The sequence below is a fragment of the Cervus elaphus genome, chromosome X (genome assembly GCF_910594005.1).
Source record: "Cervus elaphus chromosome X, mCerEla1.1, whole genome shotgun sequence".
In the NCBI taxonomy this organism is placed as follows: domain Eukaryota; kingdom Metazoa; phylum Chordata; class Mammalia; order Artiodactyla; family Cervidae; genus Cervus; species Cervus elaphus.
The window spans coordinates 131,495,712-131,517,014 of record NC_057848.1 but is presented as its reverse complement, the minus strand read 5'-3'; the positions used below and the strand labels follow the sequence as shown (position 1 = coordinate 131,517,014).

General features: G+C 40.8%; 1 protein-coding gene across 2 annotated transcripts in view; it reads right to left on the bottom strand.

The window, feature by feature from the left end:
* Positions 1–21,303, bottom strand: part of EFHC2 (EF-hand domain containing 2) — a 245,740-nt gene that overhangs the window by 101,659 nt on the left and 122,778 nt on the right. For both annotated transcript variants that reach the window (XM_043897067.1, XM_043897068.1), the window contains exons 4-8: positions 19,761–19,984; positions 16,572–16,823; positions 14,031–14,144; positions 13,506–13,644; positions 6,779–6,944 (exon numbers count right to left, since the gene is read on the bottom strand). In XM_043897067.1, the coding sequence (XP_043753002.1) occupies positions 6,779–6,944; positions 13,506–13,644; positions 14,031–14,144; positions 16,572–16,823; positions 19,761–19,984 (895 nt within the window). The remainder of the gene's footprint in view (positions 1–6,778; positions 6,945–13,505; positions 13,645–14,030; positions 14,145–16,571; positions 16,824–19,760; positions 19,985–21,303) is intronic.

Here is a 21,303-nt window from a genome sequence, read left to right as displayed (position 1 = left end):
GCATTAGTATACTGTATTGGTCTTTATCTTTCTGGCTTACTTCACTCTGTATAATGGGCTCCAGTTTCATCCATCTCATTAGAACTGATTCAAATGAATTCTTTTTAATAGCTGAGTAATATTCCATGGTGTATATGTACCACAGCTTCCTTATCCATTCGTCTGCTGATGGGCATCTAGGTTGCTTCCATGTCCTGGCTATTATAAACAGTGCTGCGATGAACATTGGGGTGCATGTGTCTCTTTTAGATCTGGTTTCCTCGGTGTGTATGCCCAGGAGTGGGATTGCTGGGTCATATGGCAGTTCTATTTCCAGTTTTTTAAGGGATCTCCACACTGTTCTCCATAGTGGCTGTACTAGTTTGCAATCCCACCAACAGTGTAAGAGGGTTCCCTTTTCTTCACACCCTCTCCAACATTTATTGCTTGTAGACTTTTGGATAGCAGCCATCCTGACTGGCATGTAATGGTACCTCGTTGTGGTTTTGATTTGCATTTCTCTGATAATGAGTGATGTTGAGCATCTTTTCATATGTTTGTTAGCCATCTGTATGTCTTCCTTGGAGAAATGTCTGTTTAGTTCTTTGGCCCATTTTTTGATTGGGTCATTTATTTTTCTGGAATTGAGCTTCAGGAGCTGCTTGTATATTTTTTAGATTAATCCTTTATCTGTTGCTTCGTTTGCTATTATTTTCTCCCATTCTGAAGGCTGTCTTTTCACCTTGTGTATAGTTTCCTTTGTTGTGCAATGGAGTCATTCTTTTAATACATAAATCAGATCAAGTCACTTCTCTGCTCAAATCTCCCAATGAGTCCCCTTATCACCTGAAGTCAAAAGAATCCTTACAATGGTCTGCAAGGCCCTATGTGATCTGATCACCCATTACTTCTCTTAATCTGTACTCCTGCCTATTCTTTGCACATTCCAAGCCTGCTCCTTGCTCAGCATCTTTACACTGACTGTTCCTTCTGCTTAGTACATGTTTTGTCTCCTCAGTAAGGTCTATCCAAACCACACTGTTTAAAATTGAAACCAGCATTTACTGTTTGTAGATTTTTAATGGCCATCCTGACTGGGGTGAGGTGATATCTCACTGTAATTTTCATTTGCATTTCTCTAATAATGAGTGATGTTGAGCATCTTTTCATGTGTTTGTTGGCCATCTGTACATCTTCTTTGAAGAAATGTCTGCTTAAGTCTTCCTCCCACTTTTTGATTGGGTTGTTTGTTTTTCTGGTAGATGTCCACTGGCAGATGAATGGGTTAAGAAGTTGTGGTACATATATATTAATACAATGGAATATTACTCAGCCATAAAAAGGAACACATTTGCATCCGTTCTAATGAGGTGAATAAACCTAGAGCCTGTTATACAGAGTAAAGTCAGAAAGAGAAAAATTTTGTATATTAATGCATATATACAGAATCTAGAAAAATGGTACTGATGAACCTATTTTTAGAGCAGGAATAGACACACAGACACAGAGAACAGACTTTGGACATAGCGGAAGGAGAGGGTGGGACAAATTCAGAGAGTAGCACTTACATATATACACACTACTGTGTGTAAAACAGATAGCCAGTGGGAAGCTTCTGTATAACACAGGTTGTCACAAAACACCTGGTGCTTTGTGACAACCTGGAGGGGTTGGTGGGGGGCGTTCTGGAGGAAGAGGACATGTGTACTTGGGGCTGATTCACTTTGTTGTATGGCAGAAGCCAACACAATATCGTAAAGCAATTAACCTCCAATTTAAACTATTTTAAAAATTGAAACCCGGGGTGCTCCTCAGCCCCACATTCCAAGTTCCCATTTATTCTCTTCGTAGCTACCTTCTTACTTTTTTTGTGGCACTTTAATACCTTCCATACACTAGAGAATGTCCTTATGTATTATCTTTATTGTTTATTATCTATGTCCCCTAGCTAAAATGTAAATTCTATGAGGGCAGGGTTCTGTATCTCTTTTGATCCCAAGCCCCAATATCAGCGTCGGGTACACTGAGGGTAAATGACTGGCTCACCCAGGGCTACATACACAATAAGAAGCCTCCAACTAATAAAAATAAATGAAAAAAAAAATAAAGTGCATGTATATATAAATTTTAAAAAAAACCTTAAAGATAGCTATAGCTATAGTCTTATGGTTAGAAGAGACATGAAGGCTTATTATTACTGATGGGAAAAACTTTTTTAAAGAAGAAAATAAATGACTGACAGAGACAACAGATGGACAATATCTGAAACAAGTCAGAGATTAAGATTAAATTGTGACTCTTTAGATGCTACATGATTATGAATAGCAAAAGTCTGGGATAGCAGCCTTTCTGGTAGGAAGCCATCCATCTCTTCTACCCATCCCTAAGAACTAAAAGGGTGAATGCTCATTCTATTTACCCACTTATTTATCATTCCTCTTCTCTTACGGACAAGATATTTATTGAATCCCAAGTACACAGCCAGCACTGTTCTAACTCTAAGAGAAGCAATAAAGCCAGTCCCTGCCCTCAAGGAGTTCTGGGTCTATATATAAACAAATAACTGCCACACACCATGATATGTACAGATTCTGCGGCAAGAAAGGTGAACTCCAGGAGTTGATTTCCCTGGGTTCAAATCCTACCTCAACTAAAAATCAGCTGTGTGAGATTGGGTAAATTGAATAGACTCTCTGAGCCTCAGTTTCTTCATCTGAAGAATGGGTACAATATTATTATCTACTTTAATCAGGTTGTTTCGAGGATTAAATGAGATCAAGTATTGTAGTTAGCACATCATAACCACAAACTACTTTTTACTAGTAATATTATTATTATTAGAAGTATGATCAGCAGAGTATTGTGAGCACACAGAGGACAAAATAACTAATTCAGCCAGGTGCAATGAGAGAGAGATTTTTCTGGTTCTCCCAAGTCAGACTGGACAATCTACCGAGCAGGCACCAGACAATAAAGGTCTTCATTTCCATCAAAAAAAAACTTCATATGCTTTGATCTGAAGCTCTCTCTCTCCAGTGACTCACCGTAGATGACCATTAACCTCATACAACAATGAACACAAGTACAATTTTAATAGCAATATATATCGTCAATATGTCATGTCTGTTGCACGTCTCAATTCACAGTTTATTTATTTGCATTAAGAAACTTTTCTTTGTATGCTTTGTGAGATCATCTTCCTCAGGTTCTCACGGTTTGAAAACCTTGGGTTATTCAAACTCATGTGTAAGTCTCCAGCTGAATGTGCCAGTTTCTATGGAAACAAGGTCACTGTGTGGGAGGAGCTTGAGAGAAGAAGCGTATTCCTGGCACAGAATGAGCAATGGACAGAAAGAAAAGAAATTAGAGCTATTCATGCGTAGACCACCGTTCTCCAGTCACAACAGCATGACAAGAACATTGAATGCTGTCTATAGTCAGTGCTCTGTGGGCAAGTTGATGCAGTGCTGACAGAAAGGGAGACTAAGGCAACTACCCACAAGGAACACTGTTCCCACTGGATTCCAGAAGCAACACCCTGGATCGTGTTTCATCCTGTTTACTTAAAAGAAAAATTCTCTCTCCTTTTACAATAGGGACATTCTTCCTGCCCACCTCCTTCGGGTGGTTGCCCTTAAAAACAGCAGTTAGTGAAAAGTATCCATCAAAGCTATGGTTTTTCCAGTAGTCATGTACAGATATGAGACCATATCTGTACCATATGGTACATATGGGACCATAAAGAAGGCTGAGCAATGAAGAACAGATGCTTTCAAATTGTGGTGCTGGAGAAGACTCTTGAGAGTCCCTTGGACTTCAAGGAGATCCAACCAGTCCATCCTAAAGGAGATCAGTCCTGGGTGTTCATTGGAAGGACTAATGCTGAAGCTGAAACTCCAATACTTTGGTCACCTGATGCAAAGAGCTGACTCATTGGAAAAGACCCTGATGCTGGGAAAGATTGAGGTCAAGAGAAGGGGACAACAGAGGATGAGATGGTTAGACAGCATCACCAACTCAATGCACATGAATTTGAACAAACTCCAGGAGACAGTGAAAAGCAGGGGAGCCCGGCATGCTGCAGTCCATGGGATCACAAAGAGTCAGACATGACTTAGGCAAGTGAACAACAACAACAATCCATCAAAAGCCCTGCCCTGGAACTTCACCATAAACACTGCTATCTATAAGGGAGGATGGAGTATGAGTAGGTGTCCCTCTTATGTGATCCGAAATTAGTGGTTCTCAAACCCTGGTGCCCATCACCAGAAACCCCTGGATGTCTTGTTAAAACACAGAGCCAGGCCCCAACCCCAGAGACTGGGCCTCAGTAGGTCTGGGGTGAGACACAGACCACCAAAGTGTGGGGACCACACTTTGAGCAGTATCAACTCTGAAACTTAAAAACAAAACTCCCAAGTCCTTACAAATAAAAGATTACTTCTTAAAAGACAAAGGACATCATGTCAAGGCAAAGGCAGCCTTTCAGACATTCTACACAATTCTTAACACATTAATACCATGTTTACCATGATACCAAAACTGTTCTCTCCACCTCAAAATATTCTACAATGGCATCTCATGCCATTGAATTTGATCAAATTCAGGGTGATGTCTTGTTGTTTTCCTTCTCCTGCTCTTACTCCATGTTCTCTTTATCTTTTTCTCCATGGGTCCTCCTGATCCATTATTCCGCTCACGTAGGACTTCAGTGTTTAGTCTGCATCCTATTCAAGCCTCTGCAACATTTTCCCACCCTTCGTCCTCTCCCTACCACAACTTCTTTCTGCAGGGCTCCATTTCCTACAGAAGCAAAAAATAGCCATGAGCAGTACCACATCTATACACATGACTCAGGGGCAGATTTTACCTCACATATATTAGGAACACTTCTGAAAGTCCTTCTTTTGAAATCATATTCTACCACATGAGCAATCTGTGGTTACTGAACTCAACCAAGCCTCTTAAATTAAAATCAATTAACATTCTACAAAACAGCTGTAAATCACAGAAGCCACTACAGCCTATGGGCCAAATACAGCCAGTCACCTGTTTCTATATGGCCTGTGAGCCACTTTACGTTTTTAAATCACTGAAAACACTCAAAAGCATAATACTTTGTGATATGTAAAAATTATATGATATTCAAATGTCAGTGTCCATAAACAGTTTTATTGGAATGTAGTCACACATTTGTTTATGGATTGTCTATGGCTGTTTTCATGCTACAATGACAGAGCTAAGCAGTTGTGACAGAGGCTGTATGGTCTGCAAAGCAGAAAATATTTGTATCTGACCTTTTAAGAAAAAGTCGGATGACCCCTACTCTACACCATTTCCTAGGGATCATCTTGAGGAGATACATACATATGGAAAAGCATATATATATATACACACACACATATACATGGAAAGGCAATATAGATTGGGGATAATATGGCTTTAGGGGCTTCCAGATGACACATTAAAATAACCACTCAATGTGAAGATGTAGGGAACAGAGAACCCTTGTGCACTGTTGATGGGAATGTAAATTGGTGCAGCCACTGTGGAAAACAGCAGCACGGAGGCACCTCAAAAAATTAAAAACAGAACTACCATATGACCCAGCAATTCTACTTTTGGATATATATACAAAGGAAACAAAATCCCTGTCCCCAAAAGATATCTGCACCCCCATGTTCAATGCAGTATTATTTGCAATAGCTAACACAGGGAAACAATACAAGTGTCCACTAACAGGTGTATGGACAAAGTATAAAATAATAAACACACACACACACACACACACATATATATATCACACATACATGGGGCTTCCCAGGGGCACAGTGGCAAAGAATCTGCCTGCCAATACAGGAGATATAAGAGACGCAAGTTCGATCCCTGGGTCGGGAAAATCCCCTGGAGTCGGAAATGGCAACCCACTCCAGTTGCTGCCTGGGAAATCCCATGGACAGAGGAGATTGGAGTGCTACAGTGCATGGGGTCGCAAAGAGTCAGGCACAACTGAGGACACAGTGCATGTGCGTGCGCGCACATGCGCGCACACACACACACACATTATTGGAATATTATGGAATAATATGGAATATTATTCAATCATCAAAAAGAAGGAAATCCTGCCATTTGCAATAGCATGGATGGACCTTGAGGGCATTATGTTAAGTAAAATAAGTCCAGAGAAAGACAAATACTACATGATCTCACTTATATGTAGAATCTAAAAAAAAAAAAAACCTCATAGAAACAGGAATCAGACTGGTGACTGCCAGAGGCAGGGGGGTGGGAGTGGATGGGATAATTGGGTGAAGGTGATCAAAAGGAACTAACTTTCTGCTATAAGATAAATAAGTTCTGGGGACATAACATACAGCAGGATGACAACAGTAAACAATAACGTATATTTGAAAGTTTCTAAGAGAGTAGAGCTTAAAAATTCTCATCACAAGGAAAAAAATTTGAACTGTGAGGTGATGGGTGTGAACTAATCTTATTGTGGTGATCATTTTTCAATACATACATATATCCAATCATTATGTTGCATATCTTAAACTTACACAATGTTTTATGTCAGTTATTTCTCAAAAAACCTGGGGAAAAAAGTAAATAAAATAGCCACTGATGTAAGAATCTGTTAATACTTACATATTAATCATGTTCATTAAAGTTATAACAACATGTCCCTGGACTTGAAATCAGATAAATTAAGTGTCATCTGTTTTGTCGTGAGGACAATATTATAAACTCCAAATACATTTGGGAAAGATCAGATTAAAATAACAGTTCCCTCAAGCACCTGTCAAATTCCATGAACTTCTTGAAGTTCCTCTGATGAGGTGTGGGCATAAGGCCTATGCAGGACCGAAGAGAATCCTCTTCAGAACCAAAGCCGGTGTAAGGTGGAAATTTCCTTTCTATTGTTGGAGGAGGTGGGGCCTTGCACGGAATCGAGGTAAAGTTCTCTATAACAAAACAAAGGCAGATGAAACATCAATATTTTTTTTTGCCCTGATTATGGCTGTTTTGAAAGGTCTGTTATGTTTTCAAGATGAACATGGAGATCTTTGTAGACTATTTTAAACTCTTTCAAACAAAACACAGCAAAATCCTGGGAGGGTAGGTTTCAATCATGTTTACAAAAACCACAGAACTCACTCAATAATCGCCATTGGTTCAAAAGAAAGAAAAAAAAGAGAGAGAGGCTGAGTGTGTCGAATAAGTAAACATTTATCTTTTGTCATCACATCCCCATTTCAGAATATTTTTTGTTCTTCCTTGATTTTTCCAATGATATGAAAATTCAAGCTTGAAACTTTATGCCACCCGTTCCATATTTTAACCTGTAATGTAGCCCACTCCTATCTTTAGTCAACACTCACTAATTAAATTCCTTTCCAAACAGGACTGACTCCCGGCTGTTTTGCCTTTACCTTCCCCATCTGATGTCTCCTCCTCCTGAGCCCACATTTTAAGCCCTCTCCCTTTCCTCTAACTCAGCTCCAGGCCATGATACTTCACTACCTAGACCAAAAACAAAAACAACGTTTCTTCTCACCAACAATCCCTCCAGGTTGCCTCTATTACTGCCCAAGAAAAGACTGCAATCGTACTGACACGTGATACTGCAAAAATAAATAAATAAAACCCAAATCAAACTAACACAACTTTTAAAACCACCACTGCCAAAGGGAGTGGTAAGTGGTAAATACGGTTGACCTTCTTAATTCATTTATCATCTGTGAGGAAGGAGAGATGGAGAGACAGGTGGAGACATATTTGTAATAGCCTGGGAGCTGTTAGGTACTCATTTGTGAGGCTGTTCCACCTCTGAGAAGCAAGTGTGCCCTCTGAAGTAGATGACACATTGACTCAACAGATCCCAATCACCAGTGTTTGTCACACCACAAATGGCAAAGATGATGTCTGGATCTTTCTTAAAGCAAAAGACAGGAAAGCAACCAAACAACCAATGGAATCTCATTTCTACCTCTTCCCCAAAGCTGACCATCCCATAGGTATTTCCATTAGAGCCTGAAAGGAATCTCGCATAAGCAAAGATTTCCTTTTCCACTGCCAAAGTTCTAACAAAAGGAAGAGAACAGATTTAGTACATACCTCTCTAATTGAAAATGCGCACCAATGTGTCATCCAAGGCAGCCTACCTCTTAACATGGAGGGATAGTTTTGTTTTGGTTTTTTTTTTTTTTGTACTGATTGATCAAAAGGCCAAGGGGCTGTTTCTAACTCTGATTTGAAAACATTTTCAACTTTCACATTTCCTTAGACTTCCTAACAGCCTTTGTGTGAAACCTCCTCAAGCATAATCCCCAAAAGAGTATTGTTCCACCCTGACAGAAACTGCTCACAGAAGACATACTAGCAAAGAGAATGCCATCAGATATTTCTCACTGACTTAGTGAAAGGAGGCGGCCAGACTGTGGGTATGGAAGTGACTGGTGAACCTCTCCTATTGCTATTTTTGTGGCAATTAAAGAGAAGCCTTGGTAATAAAGAGGCAAGTTTAAATATTGGAATTCGTCAGAATTACAGCAGACCCTATCATTCCTAATTGTAACATGAAACACACCATTAACTGGTACCTTCATTTTTAGGAAAAGGACCATAGGGGATGGCAGGAAGAACTGTACGTGATTATTAGAAAATTCAGGCATGATTGGTTTCTTCCAACAGGGGACATATGCCTCCAACTCTATATAATAATCTAAACAGCCTAACCAAAAGAGGACACACATTGAATCTCAAATTAAGAATGCATTCTACACCTCCCCCCCAAATTACAGGTTTTATAACACACTGTTGTTTTCTCAACTACATAATTTTTGCAACAGATTTAAGTAACAAAAGAATCAATTTAGAGCTTTCCTCTGCACCCACAGTGCCATCTAGTGTATAAATGCCGAGAACTGTTCCACTCCACCATGTCTGACTTTTTCAACAATACAGTCTTTCTGGATACTGTGACTCAAGATTCCATTTTTTATGGGTTAATTGTGTATATTCACAAAGGTTTGGAATTGTGCCTGGATAAGTTTCTGTCTTTGGTTTTCCATTGTTCCACCATCCTGCATGTTTCAGGTGTTAAAAAATATTTAATGAAAAAGTATACATTATTTTACAAAGCATCTTCCCAAATATCTTTTTAAAAAAATTTTATATTGGAAAATAATTGGTTTACAATATTGTGCAGGTTTCTGCCATACATCAGCATGAATCAGCCACAGGTCCCAAATATCTTCTTAAACTGACATTCTAATAGATCCTAAAACATAACTGCCTTTCAAATAGTCCGATGCTTCTAATTCCAAGAGACTTGTAAAAATATATGTATTGACTGTCCATTCACAACTGACTAGATTCCAACAAATTTAAACAGAGGGGACAGACTCTTTTTTAAACAATGTATCTTAATGCTCCTTCACAGTGGTTTACTATTCATCATCTCATTTGGAAATGATTCTGAGAAAAGCCTTCAATTACCTCGACATTCATCTCTGATTTGCTAGTAACCCACATTTGGACCCAGGTTTTGGGAGGCCTGAAGTTTATTATTTGGGAGAACCTCTGTAAGATGAAAAATGTCAAATAATTAAGATAAAATTAGGCCCAGGGCCTTAGAATGGGGCCCCTGCAAAAAAAAGAACCCTAAAGTTTAAGGTTCATTATTTTTGAGGTTGAATCCACCTCTGCTTGAACCCCATACGCAGGTCAAATGATTTCAGTGGGATGGTCACTTTGGGGTCAAACAATCACATAATTTTCTAGCTCTAGCTAGAAAACCCTTAGAAATCATCTAATTCTCAACCCTCTTCACTGCATAGAAGAGGTTTAAGAAATAAAAAAGCAAAATTGTTAGGTCCATCAAAGTCACGTGGTGAGATTAGAAGCAAATTCTACCTCTGCTGCTGCATCTTGGGATGGCTCATTTGTTCAAATGATCATTAGACTCTCATCTTAGATGCTCTGCTGTTTCTAAGAGCATCTGAACCAAGAGTTCAGAGATGGCTATAAAGGACTCCACAAAATTAAATATGCTTTAAGTTTTTTTGCTTATCCTTAATGGCTTCCCTGGTGGCTTAGATGGTGAAGAATCTGCCTGCAATGCAGGAGACCCAAGTTTGATCCCTGGGTCAGGAAGATCCCATGGAAAAGGGAATGGCTACCCACTCCAGTGTTCCTGCCTGGAGAATCCCATGGACAGAGGAGTCTGGCAGGCTACAGTCTATGGGGTTGCAAGAGTCATACACGACTGAGCAACTAAGCATGCGTGCAAACACACACACACACACACACTAGTTTGGTTGTCCCAACCACTAAGAATCGATTGTAACAAAGTCCTCTTATGGAGAAAAAAATAATAACCCAAGGCAGGAATTCTAGGTTAGAACAGTTTACATTCAAATCCATGTCCCTTCAGTGAAAGAAACACCTGCTAGAGCCCCTGGAGCCTCTTCCAACCTTCATGCTACAGGAAAGTCCGACAGGCCTCCATCTGCCAGTCCGTGTTCATGCACATGAAGTAAGGAGGGAGTGACATGCTCCTGCCCGGCAGGCTAGCCAGGGCCAGCGGGATGGCCAAGCTGCCTAGTGGGGGAGTCACACTGGACTGTTTCGTGGAGGAAGTTGCCTTCTCTTTAGAATCCTGAAACGCACAAAAGAATCTCATCTTTTTAGGAGTCCAGATGGGGTTTAACACAGGGGTTTTACATATATATTTCTTGGGATTCTGTCAAGCCCTCTGTTTCTACATAATAGAAAAGCTTTCTCATGTGCCTTTCTTGGGACTGTGGCCAACTTCACCTCTTAGCCATCTTTTCTCCCCCCAAATATGTTGGGGGTGGCAACAGGTAAGAGAAGGTACTGAGGCACCCAGGCTGTATACTGCATTAGAAATCTCCCCCTGGCTTCCTCTTAGGGAGGTCCCTAGCTGTGTCATTGGCAGTTGTCAGCTTTTTCCTGTGGCGCTGCAGAGTGGTGACACCAGGTTTCTACTGACCATAATTATTGGCAAGGAAGGAAATGTGACCACAATTATTGCCAGGACTCTGTCCTAGTTTGGGCTTCAAGAATACCAAAATATAATGTATAAAATGTGGTTAGTCTTATGAATTTTTAGAGCCAGATGAGTTATTAAAAAAATTTAAATGTCCAAAGAAACTGCATCTAAGTAACATTAAGTCTATTAATTTAATGTTAGAAAAAGTCAGGAAAAGCAAATGCAAAGATCATCAGAGAATACTAATTCACTCCCCTCCTCCCTGAATCATGGATATAATTTCTAGTCATTAGTTACATTAAGTATACTTTTGTTACTCAAGAAATGTTGTGTAATAATGGTGTCTATTAAATGGGATATTTTAACATATCTTATGAGAAATATAAAAAGTCAGCATGACTATAAAATGCATCATAACTTTGCATTTGCATAATTTTCTCTTTAAAGACATAATGCTCATGTTATATGAGCTTTAAAGGTACAAATGACTTTTTTAAATATAATACAGTAATTCTCTAGAGAGAGCAAAAGAAGTGAGCAGGAAGAAATTAGGCACTAGGGCTCAACTGAGACTGACCACAGGGCATTTGAAGTTGATGCATCTGCTGAGGATGGCTAGATCCAGAGCACACTGGTAGATTTCCTCTGCCTCTGAAAGTTCCCTGTAAATCCATCAAGAGACTAACAATGTACTGGGTCTCTCCAGCACTATGTTCATTTCCCCAAATACAAACTTTATATTCTCAAAATCAAGCTAACAAACATCAACTGAATGTTGGACTTAATATTTAAGGAATCATATGACCTCACCACATCCTTTGTATTAAGGTAACCTTTCAGTGGGCTTCCCAGGTGGAACAGAGGTAAAAAATCCACCTGCCATGCAGGAGACACAAGAGACACGGGTTTGATCCCTGGGTCAGGAAGATCCCCTGGAATGGAAATGGCAACCCCCTCTGGTATTCTCGCCTTGGAAATCCCATGGACAGAGGAGCCTGGCAGGCTACAGTCCATGGATTCCGATTCTACAAAGAATCGGACATGACTGAGCAGGCACGCATACAATCTTTCAGTAGGATACAGGTAAATGTCTTTAGTGACTCATTCTTTTTTATCAATTTTTCAACTCTACACTGAAGACTTGTCAACTCTGAAAGGTACTTACATTTATTAAAAATCAAATTATCCTTCCCAACTATCTAAGGCTCACTAGCAGCTTCTCTATGGCAGCCACTACCTGCACATTCCTGGCTCCTTCTTGTCCTCAGTAGCCAAAACAAATATGCCCAACTGTGTTCACCAACAGGACTAATTTTAGAAAATAATATAAGAAGAGGCCACCAATTTGGCCCCATTTTGACTAATCTGGCATGCAGATGCAGTGGAACAAATTCCCTTAGTGAACCAAAGAGAGAAATTGAAAGTGTTTTATATTCCAACCCCTTTGTGTGCTGTGTATCTTCTTACATAATATAATGATTCCCATGAGGCCAGGAATACTACACAGAGGGGATATCAAGACACGTAAGGTGGGCCTCGTGTCATCCTAGAGATAAAGCACCCTGTCTTTTAGAAAAAGCTGTGGTTGTTTCTGGCTTCCATTTCATGGCTCAGGGAAGTGAGCTCATATGAATACTCCAAGGTTCAGAGAGGAGTAAGCAACCCCCAACCGAGCTCCAACCCCAATCTGGGAGGTTGGCAACTCCCATCACCCCCAGTTAGCCAAGCACCAGCAGGTACCTGAACCCTGGGGTAGAGGGCCCGGGAAGGGGGCAGGGCTGGCCTGCAGGTTTAACAAACAGAGGGGCTTGTTTTTCAGGTTTCATCTCAGACCCTCCCCCTGTGACAGTTATAACACCATGTGACATGCGGTAGATCTCTGTTCCCCTTTCAGCCTAGAAACTCCTTACACATCTCTGCAGTTCCTGTGTCCACTGCAACGACCTACATCTAGTAGGTGCTTAATAAGTCACTGGCTTCCATTATGGACTGAACTAACCTGATATGAATGGAATGGAGAGCTAAGAAGAGAGAAGCTGGCAGCCTGGCTGCACCTCACCAGGAAAGGTAGAGCAGATGGGCACAATTTGCTAGAGAACTAAAATCAGTATAGCCTCTGTGGCAAGCAAGGATTCAGCGGAAAGAAAAGTCTTTGCATTTCCATTTCAACTGCTTGACCACAGCAGTGAGGCAGGGGGCTACATGGGAAAACAGCAGCCTTTGGCATCAGGCAGACGAGTTTAAGTTTTTGGCTCACTCTTTACTTGCTGCATGCATGACCTTTGTCCAGGAAACCCCTTGTAAGCCACAGTCTCTTCACCTCTAGAATGAGGATGATGTTAGGGGAATAAATAAGACAACAAATGCCTGGTAGTTAGCAAATGCTTGATAAATGGTAGCAGCTATTAGAAGCTTAGAATTTGAAACTTAAAAGTCAGCTCAATCTTAACTAGGAAACAAAGACTCCAAGTTTAAATATTATTTTCCAATTGACAGATGTATCACTTACCAATTCCATATTTAGTCCTATAATAAGTTTTCGTGAAATCATCACAGTCACAAAGGAGCACTTTCCTTCCCCACACGTTGATGGTGGTTCCTATGGACAGGTCAGTATCTTTGTAAAACTCTTGGTCTAATTTTCCTAGCTAATAAAAACAAAGGAACATGACGCTGGCACCACAGACCCACCAAAGACCTTGGCATCCCCCCTCTCAAAGGAAAAAGGAAATTTTAAAAAATCCACTACATCACTTATAACCAAATTTTTAAAATCAAATCAAAAGACAACCACTCAAAAGCAACATTTGAAAACACTCTTTTAGCAAGGTAGTGCTACCAAATGGCAATGCAATGTATATATTTATATATACACTTACGCATGTTTATTACTGATAAATGCAACAGTGCAACACATACATTTATATAGTCATCAATGTCGTTCACAACTAGTCTCTCAGAAGAATACACAACTCAGCCCGCATTCCAGGTTTCAGAGAAGCCATACTGGCAACAGTAATAAAATATGACTTACGTTGTATTTATCCAACAGGTAGCCATACACTCGGTTCTCTGAGTAGCCACCATACACATTGAGAACTGTCTGGTCTGTTAACTGGCCTGGTTGAAAGACTCCAGGGGGGCCATACTAGAAGATATAAATCAAATCAAGATGTGGTGGGTGGACTCTCAACGCAAACATGCTCCTGGTTAGGGGCTCAAGTGGCAAGTGATAGCATCTGGTTCTCCTCTATCATCCCAAGGAAGACAGGACACAGACTCCAGCCACCTTTCCCCCATGCTTCACCACCCGCTTCGGGTTGGTCTACACTCCCCTCATCCTTCAAGGACCTGATGAAGCCCCATCTTTTCCTTCTGACCTCTTCCATCCTGCTGGCCAATCCCCAATCCAAACTTTCATAGCACCTACCTCAGGGTTAAACCACTTGTCTCTGTTCTCTAACTGCTTTATCAGCAGTCGTCTTTTCACCAAACAAGATGCCGTGATGGAGAAACCCTGACTTGCTTTCTTGACCGGCTCAGCACCCTGCCTGACCCTGAGCAAGGAGGCATTTTTCTGGCTGAGAGAGGCAGTGTGGTGAGGTAGTATGGACGGTGAAGTGTGGTCAGCCTCTCACAGAAACTGTGGCCAGGAGCAAGCCAGGGAGGACACTCTTCAGTTTCACCCATGCTGGAGGTGGTCAGGCAGGAAATAGCTGAACTTATGGAAATTGATGCTAATTGGTTTATCTCAGCTGAGAAATCAGAATCATCCCTGATACATGTGACATAAACTGTAAGTTAAAATGTGCAAATTTATGGGGTGTAAGTAAGGCACGTTACAGAGGAAAAAACACCACATTTTTGGATGCAACTGTCTCATTGCCACTTCTTAGCTATAGGACATGAGGCCAGACATTTATCTTCTCAGAACTTCAGTAGCAACAGTATCTACCCCTTGCTTTCTCAAAGGATGTGGCATCAAGGGAATACCCACTGCTCTTGGATCTCTCCCCAACAAGAATGGAAGCACCATGAAGCAGGAATTAACCATTTTCTATCTCATGGTAACCCCAGAGCCGGCACACAGCTGACACTTACTAAATATTTGTTGAATGAATGAATAAAATGAAACAATTGATGTCAAGGAACACTGCAAATGTCAGGTATGTCATTATTATTTTATATTTAGCCTATTTTTCAAGGCCATTCTAAAGACAGGCTTCCCTGGCTCCTCCCGGCCACCTGCTATGCATATGCCTGGAGTTTGCTCTGGGACAAACCCAGTCCCAGCTCCAAGAAGCTACATAGCAGGACTTCTGGTGGGAGACTCTTGAGAATCTGGAAGAGTGTCTTGTGATAAGCAAATAACCAGTTGTTGTATGCATCAGAAATGAGTGTTACAGTGATCTTTTCAGTAGCACTAAGAAGTAAGTTTAAAAATACATTATCCAAATAAATAAAGAAGTAAAACATAACATAGAGCTGTGAATAAGCCGTGATGCTTTCATGTGCCTTATAGGTGTTCATGGGTCTTTACGCGCATCTGTGCTAAGTTGCTTCAGTAGTGTCCGACTCTTTGTGACCCCATGGACTATAGCCCCCCAGGCTCCTCTGTCCATGGGGATTCTCCAGGCAAGAATACTGGAGTGGGTTGCCATGTCCTCCTCCAGGGGATCTTCACGACCCAGGGATCGAACCCAGGTCTCCTATCATCTCTGGTATTGGCAGGCGGGCTCTTTACCAATAGTACCACCTGAGAAGCTCTTATAGATCCTTAGATAGTGCTTTTTACTATATTATCTCATTCAGTCTTCACAGTTACCTCAGGAGGGAAGCCTAGTTAAAAGCATTTTAGAGATAGGGAAATATGCTCAGAGAGGTTAATGACTGGCCTAAGGTCACACAGCCATTAAGTGGCAGATCTACAATTCTAACCCAGGTCTTCTGTCTATGTGCTGTTTCCACTGCACCCAGGTTACATTAGCTCTCAAATGGCCATGAACATGTGTAGAAATCATTTGGACAACTCTCTTTTAACAGTAAAAATGCTAAAGCTATTACTGTTGCTAGCCAGTGGCTAGTTGGTGACTAATTCTGCAAGTGGCTACTCGCAGAAGAGTCACTCCTCTGTGTGTGTGTGTGTGTGTGTATGTGTGTGTGTGTGTGTGTGTGTGTGTCCACAGCCCAGACCAATACAATGGGATCTACCCAGTAGGCTACAGAGGCCAGAGGCTATTGCTCTTCCCAAGGCCATGAGCAATTCTTTTACTTGAGAGTCATTTACCTTCATAAGACTCATGGAAAACTCAATGACATAGGTAGTTCTCTTGCATTTTACTTTTTCCCTTTACGTGCCTTAAGCCCTGAATCTTCCAATTCCAATTTGTCATATCCTCTGTATTACTTTCATAGATGTATATTAATAGAGGGCACAAAGTGCAAGTTTTCTAAACACCAGCACTAATACAAAGTGCTTTGTCACCAACAGTCATAACACGCGACATTCCAGACAGTGACTAGAGTCTTCAGCCCACAAGCAAACTCGGAAAGCAGTCCCGTGTCCACTGCTCACCTTAGGCAGCTTTCTCCTCTGGAGAAACAATGACATAGCATCTCTTCCTGAGTTATGTGGCAAGACTTCTTTGATCTCCACAGTATCATCAGACAGAAAGTAATGCAGGATGAGTTCTCTACGATCCCCAAACAATGAGCATGAGTCGTCCCACACGCAGAAGAAACGCAAGACCTTCCTATCATACTCGAGGAACTGTTTCAGAGTGTCGAAGGACTGATAGGGACGTAAGGGCCCCATGTAGTCTAGCTTCTGTCAGGGGAGAAAAGGTTAATGATAGTGGAAGTCTTTCCATAATCGCTTCTGGGATGCAAGCAGTCAAAGAACACAGAGGTATCTTTTCCATAGACTATTCTGTGATATTTTTTAAAAATTTCAACTAACAACATATATGATATGCATATATAACTAGTTTCAACTTTAGAAATACAATCAAGTATTAGGAAGCTTTTCATTAAACATTATTTTAACACACTAAAGTATATTTCTATAATGTTTTTGAAAACTGACTCTTCTCAGAGACTTAAAATTCTTGTTTAAGAGCAGACAAAACTAATATATGGTAACAGAAATCAGAATAGTTATTGCCTCTGGGTAGATGACTGATTGGAAAGGGGGGCAAGGGAACTCTCTGGGGTTATGGACATATTCTCTATCTTGATTTTTGTACTGGTTATTAAACTGTATATACATTTTTCAAAATTGTCAACAGGTATGCTTAAGATTTGCACACCAAGTCTATGTTAATTATTTCTCAGCCAAAAAGTTATTTTCACTGAAAATTCATATCTGTTTATGCTTCTTACTCATCCACAGATTTTTGTGAAAGTAAAGAGAAGAAATATCTTCACGGTTTTATTTTGCTCAAAAGGTTTAGGTAGCAAAGATCTGAAAGGTCACGGAAATAGGAACAGAGCAAAGGGAGAACTTCTCAATCTGCACAGGACTACTGTGCAGGCTCTGGCTCCCAACCCAGGAAGCACTAGCTGGGCAGTCTTCCTGGCCCAATTCTTCTCTATCTGCACAGTCTCAGTCCTATCGTGGAGCAAAACCACCCCACCTCCCATTCTATCTAACGGAGCCTAATAGGGTGGTTATATAAGGAAGGGCTCACTAGCAAGTGAGATGTAGTCCCACTCTGGGTCATGTAATCTTATTTGTAAATTCTCAAAATTTTGTGTCTGTCTAGGGCAGTCTAGGGGCAGACTCATTCCAAGACACAGGAGACACGATGGCCCTCCAGAAGCTCTTCAGTCTTATCCTTGATATTTAAATGAAATTATGAGATCTCTACTTTCATTGATTATCTTTAATATTTAAATGAAATTGTAAGATCTCTATTTTCACTGATAGAGAAAACTTTCTTTGGCATGATAGGGCCTCTAAGAAATCCATTATTGATTACATACCATGGGAGATCTTTTCAGTTCAAGTTAAATTGTTTAATTTTAACTTTACATTTCAAGGCAGCAAACACTGGAGAAGTAAATGCATTAAAGTCAATATAAAAGCCTCTTATTAAACTCCTAATTTTCCACAGACTTCTATATTTACTGAAGAGCTTTCTCCCTGAGGGAATAAATCTTAAAATGATTCTCTCAATCTGAAAGGAAATTATTTAAACATTTCTTGGCTGTTCTTGGTATTTATTCTTGATTCCTGGAACAGAAGATTTTTTTCCCTTATAAACCCCTATGAAATCATACTGTGTTCCTATGTATTTCATATTATGCATCATCACTCACAATCACTATCATATACCAGCTGTTAGTGAATGAGTGTGGCCAGATGCAAAGGGTGATAAATCATACAGATTCATTTCTTTTGGTTTCTCTCTGCTGGTTCCAAAGACTTTTGTATTTATCCAGACTCTTACTTCCAGGGCATTTGGAAAAAAAACAGAAACGAATCCAAACCATTAATCTCCTTGCATGCCAATACACACAAGAATATTGCCACAAGGATTTCACCTTAGACATTCCAGGATCAACAATCTATATTTCTCAGGAGGGGTATATGTCTACAATATTAAAGGATAATTCTGGTGGGGCTAGGAGGCAGGAACAGATGAATGATCCTACATGCAGCTTTTAACAAGAGACCAAAGCAGAATCAAAGGAGATTTTTACTCTAAATTTTATGTTATCTTTCTGCAAAGAAATTAATTATAAGTTTTAGAAACAATAAAAATGAGACCAAACTAATCTATAGGAATAGAAATGAGAATAGTGCTTATCCCTGGGTGGGGGGAAGGACAGATTGGAAAAAGGCATGCAGGAACTTTCTAGGAGGATGGAAATGTTCTAGACTGTAATTTTGGGTGTGGATTACATGGGTGTATGCATTTGTTAAGACCCATCAAACTGTATATTTAATTTCTGTGTATTTCACTGTGCATGATCATACGTCAATAAAAAGAGAAACAAATGAGAATAATTAAAATCAGGATAAGAAGCAAGAGATTTGAGTTCAAGTCCTAGCAAGAAGACTAGTGAGGTAGGTGACCTTCCACATAACACCTGCCCTTCTGGGTATTCAGATTTTTCTATAAAACATAAAATCTGGGCCAAGGGCTCATTAAAAAATAAAAAAACTCTGGAAAGACTACAATAATACTACTAACACTGATTCTTTCCTCCCTACACTGGCTGGGATCAGGCTTTGCCAATAAGCATCCTGTTATCATGGGAGCACATCAAAATCATGGCCCTCCTCATTCCTGAACCTCTCTGCATCTGACGTCACCTTAAAGGAAGCTGGGAGTCTCAAGAAAGAAAAAGGTGTACCCAAAGCTTGGTTCAGTGTTTCAGGAGCAAAGATTTTCCCCAGAGTTAGGCAACTAAAATGGGAAAAGAAAAGCCAGGTAAGAGTGGGCCCAACTGTTTCAGTGTCAATGACTACAAAGCCAATCCCAGGCTCTTAGAAACCATCCCATATGGGCAGCTCATGAAGACTCCCCCTGCCTGGAAGGGCCACTCTCTGTAAAGAGAAGTGGGGCTGAGGGCAGAGAGTGAGTCTTTCCTGCACTGAAGCCAACCCCCAGCCTCCGTCCAGCCCAAAGGAAAAGAGGACAACTCCAGTGACCATGGCCCCCCAAGTCCTTTCACCTATCAGAAGTACTGATACCATTCACTGATTCTGAACCGATTCTCATGTTGAAGACCAGAGCTCATGGATAAGTCAACTTACCTCTCTCCGTGTTTTCATGTAAGGATCTTCCGGACATTGTCTTGGGGGATTTAATTTGACTCCTATTTTCCTCAAGAAGCTTCTTGTGAATGCATCACAGTCATAAATCTTGAATGTTCGACCATAAAAGACAATGTCGGTGTTGACATTAAAATGATACACAGTATAAAACCGATCGTCATCAGGAGGTGGGAGAGAAATCCGATGACGTCGGATAAAAAGTCCTACAGTGTGAAATAAAACACAATTGTTTCATCATGTGGCTCACCAGCAAGAGATCAGAGCACATCTTTATAACAACCCTGAATGTTTTCTCACCATGGTGAAGTGGGCAAAGGACTGGCTCTTGGAGAAGTAGCATCAGAATGTTCAAACTCTAGGGATTCCAGAGGGAGCTGGGGCTCCTGAGATTCAGAGTAATTTGACCAGCCTTGTATGTTGTTAGAGTTGCCTAAGTGGTACTAGGGCTTACTCTATTATAAAGTAATCCCAGGTGGCACTAGTAATAAAGAACCTGCCTGCCAATGCAGGAGGCTTAAGAGACGCAGGTTTGATCCCTGAGTCGGGAAGATCCCCTGGAGGAGGGCATGGCAATCCACTCCAATATTCTTGCCTGGGGAATCCCATGGACAGAGAACCTGGCCACATACAGTTCATAGGGTTGCACAGACTCGGACACAACTGAAGCGACTTAGTGTGTGCACACAAAGACTACGGCAGGAGGGAAGGAGAAGGGAGTATAAACAGGGTGACCCAATGTGCCAGACACTGCCATCATGTTCTTCCCCAAAACAAGCATGCTCACTTTTTCACTCACAAGCACTCAATGTGAGCTAAACAAGGAACTAAGACCCCAAAGCAGCATACTCACAAAAATGCACTCTTGACTGAAGAAATAAAACTACTAAGCTTCACTGTGGTAGATGCCAACACCTTGATTTACAGCTTCCATAAGCACGGATGACTTTATGTTGCTTTGAAGCTTCTTGGAATCTTGTTCCTTCTACCAACCTCTTCTCCCTCCTCCTTTCTCTACAGCCTCTGTCCACATCCACCCAACCACTCCCACAAAGTGAGAGTTAGCACAGGCTTCATAGTACCTCCTACTTTCAACCCTATGATGCCCATTCACTTTTTTTCTTGAGAGTATGGACCCAGGGTCCCTGAGTACACCCAAATGGTAACTAGCCACTGGAGGTAAAAAAAAGGCTCCCTAACTAGATGAATGTATCAACTATACTACACCATAACCAGCCAACTTACCCTAACACTGCTGAAACCTGTTGGCAAGAATTATTTAGGGATTGAGATTTTATCCTGCTTGCTAGCTGACAAGTTAGCCTGCCACAATTTCAAGGATGTTGGTAGATAACATGAGATGCTTTGGTGACAGACAAAGGGCAGTTTATTACTCACAATAATAACAGTACCCAGAACATCAATATTTTGGTACCAGTTTTCTGAGCCCAGATTCCCAAAGACTGACACAACAAGGGCCAGGTAACTTCTGCACACACAGTGTGTTACACTATAGGACAGGAAC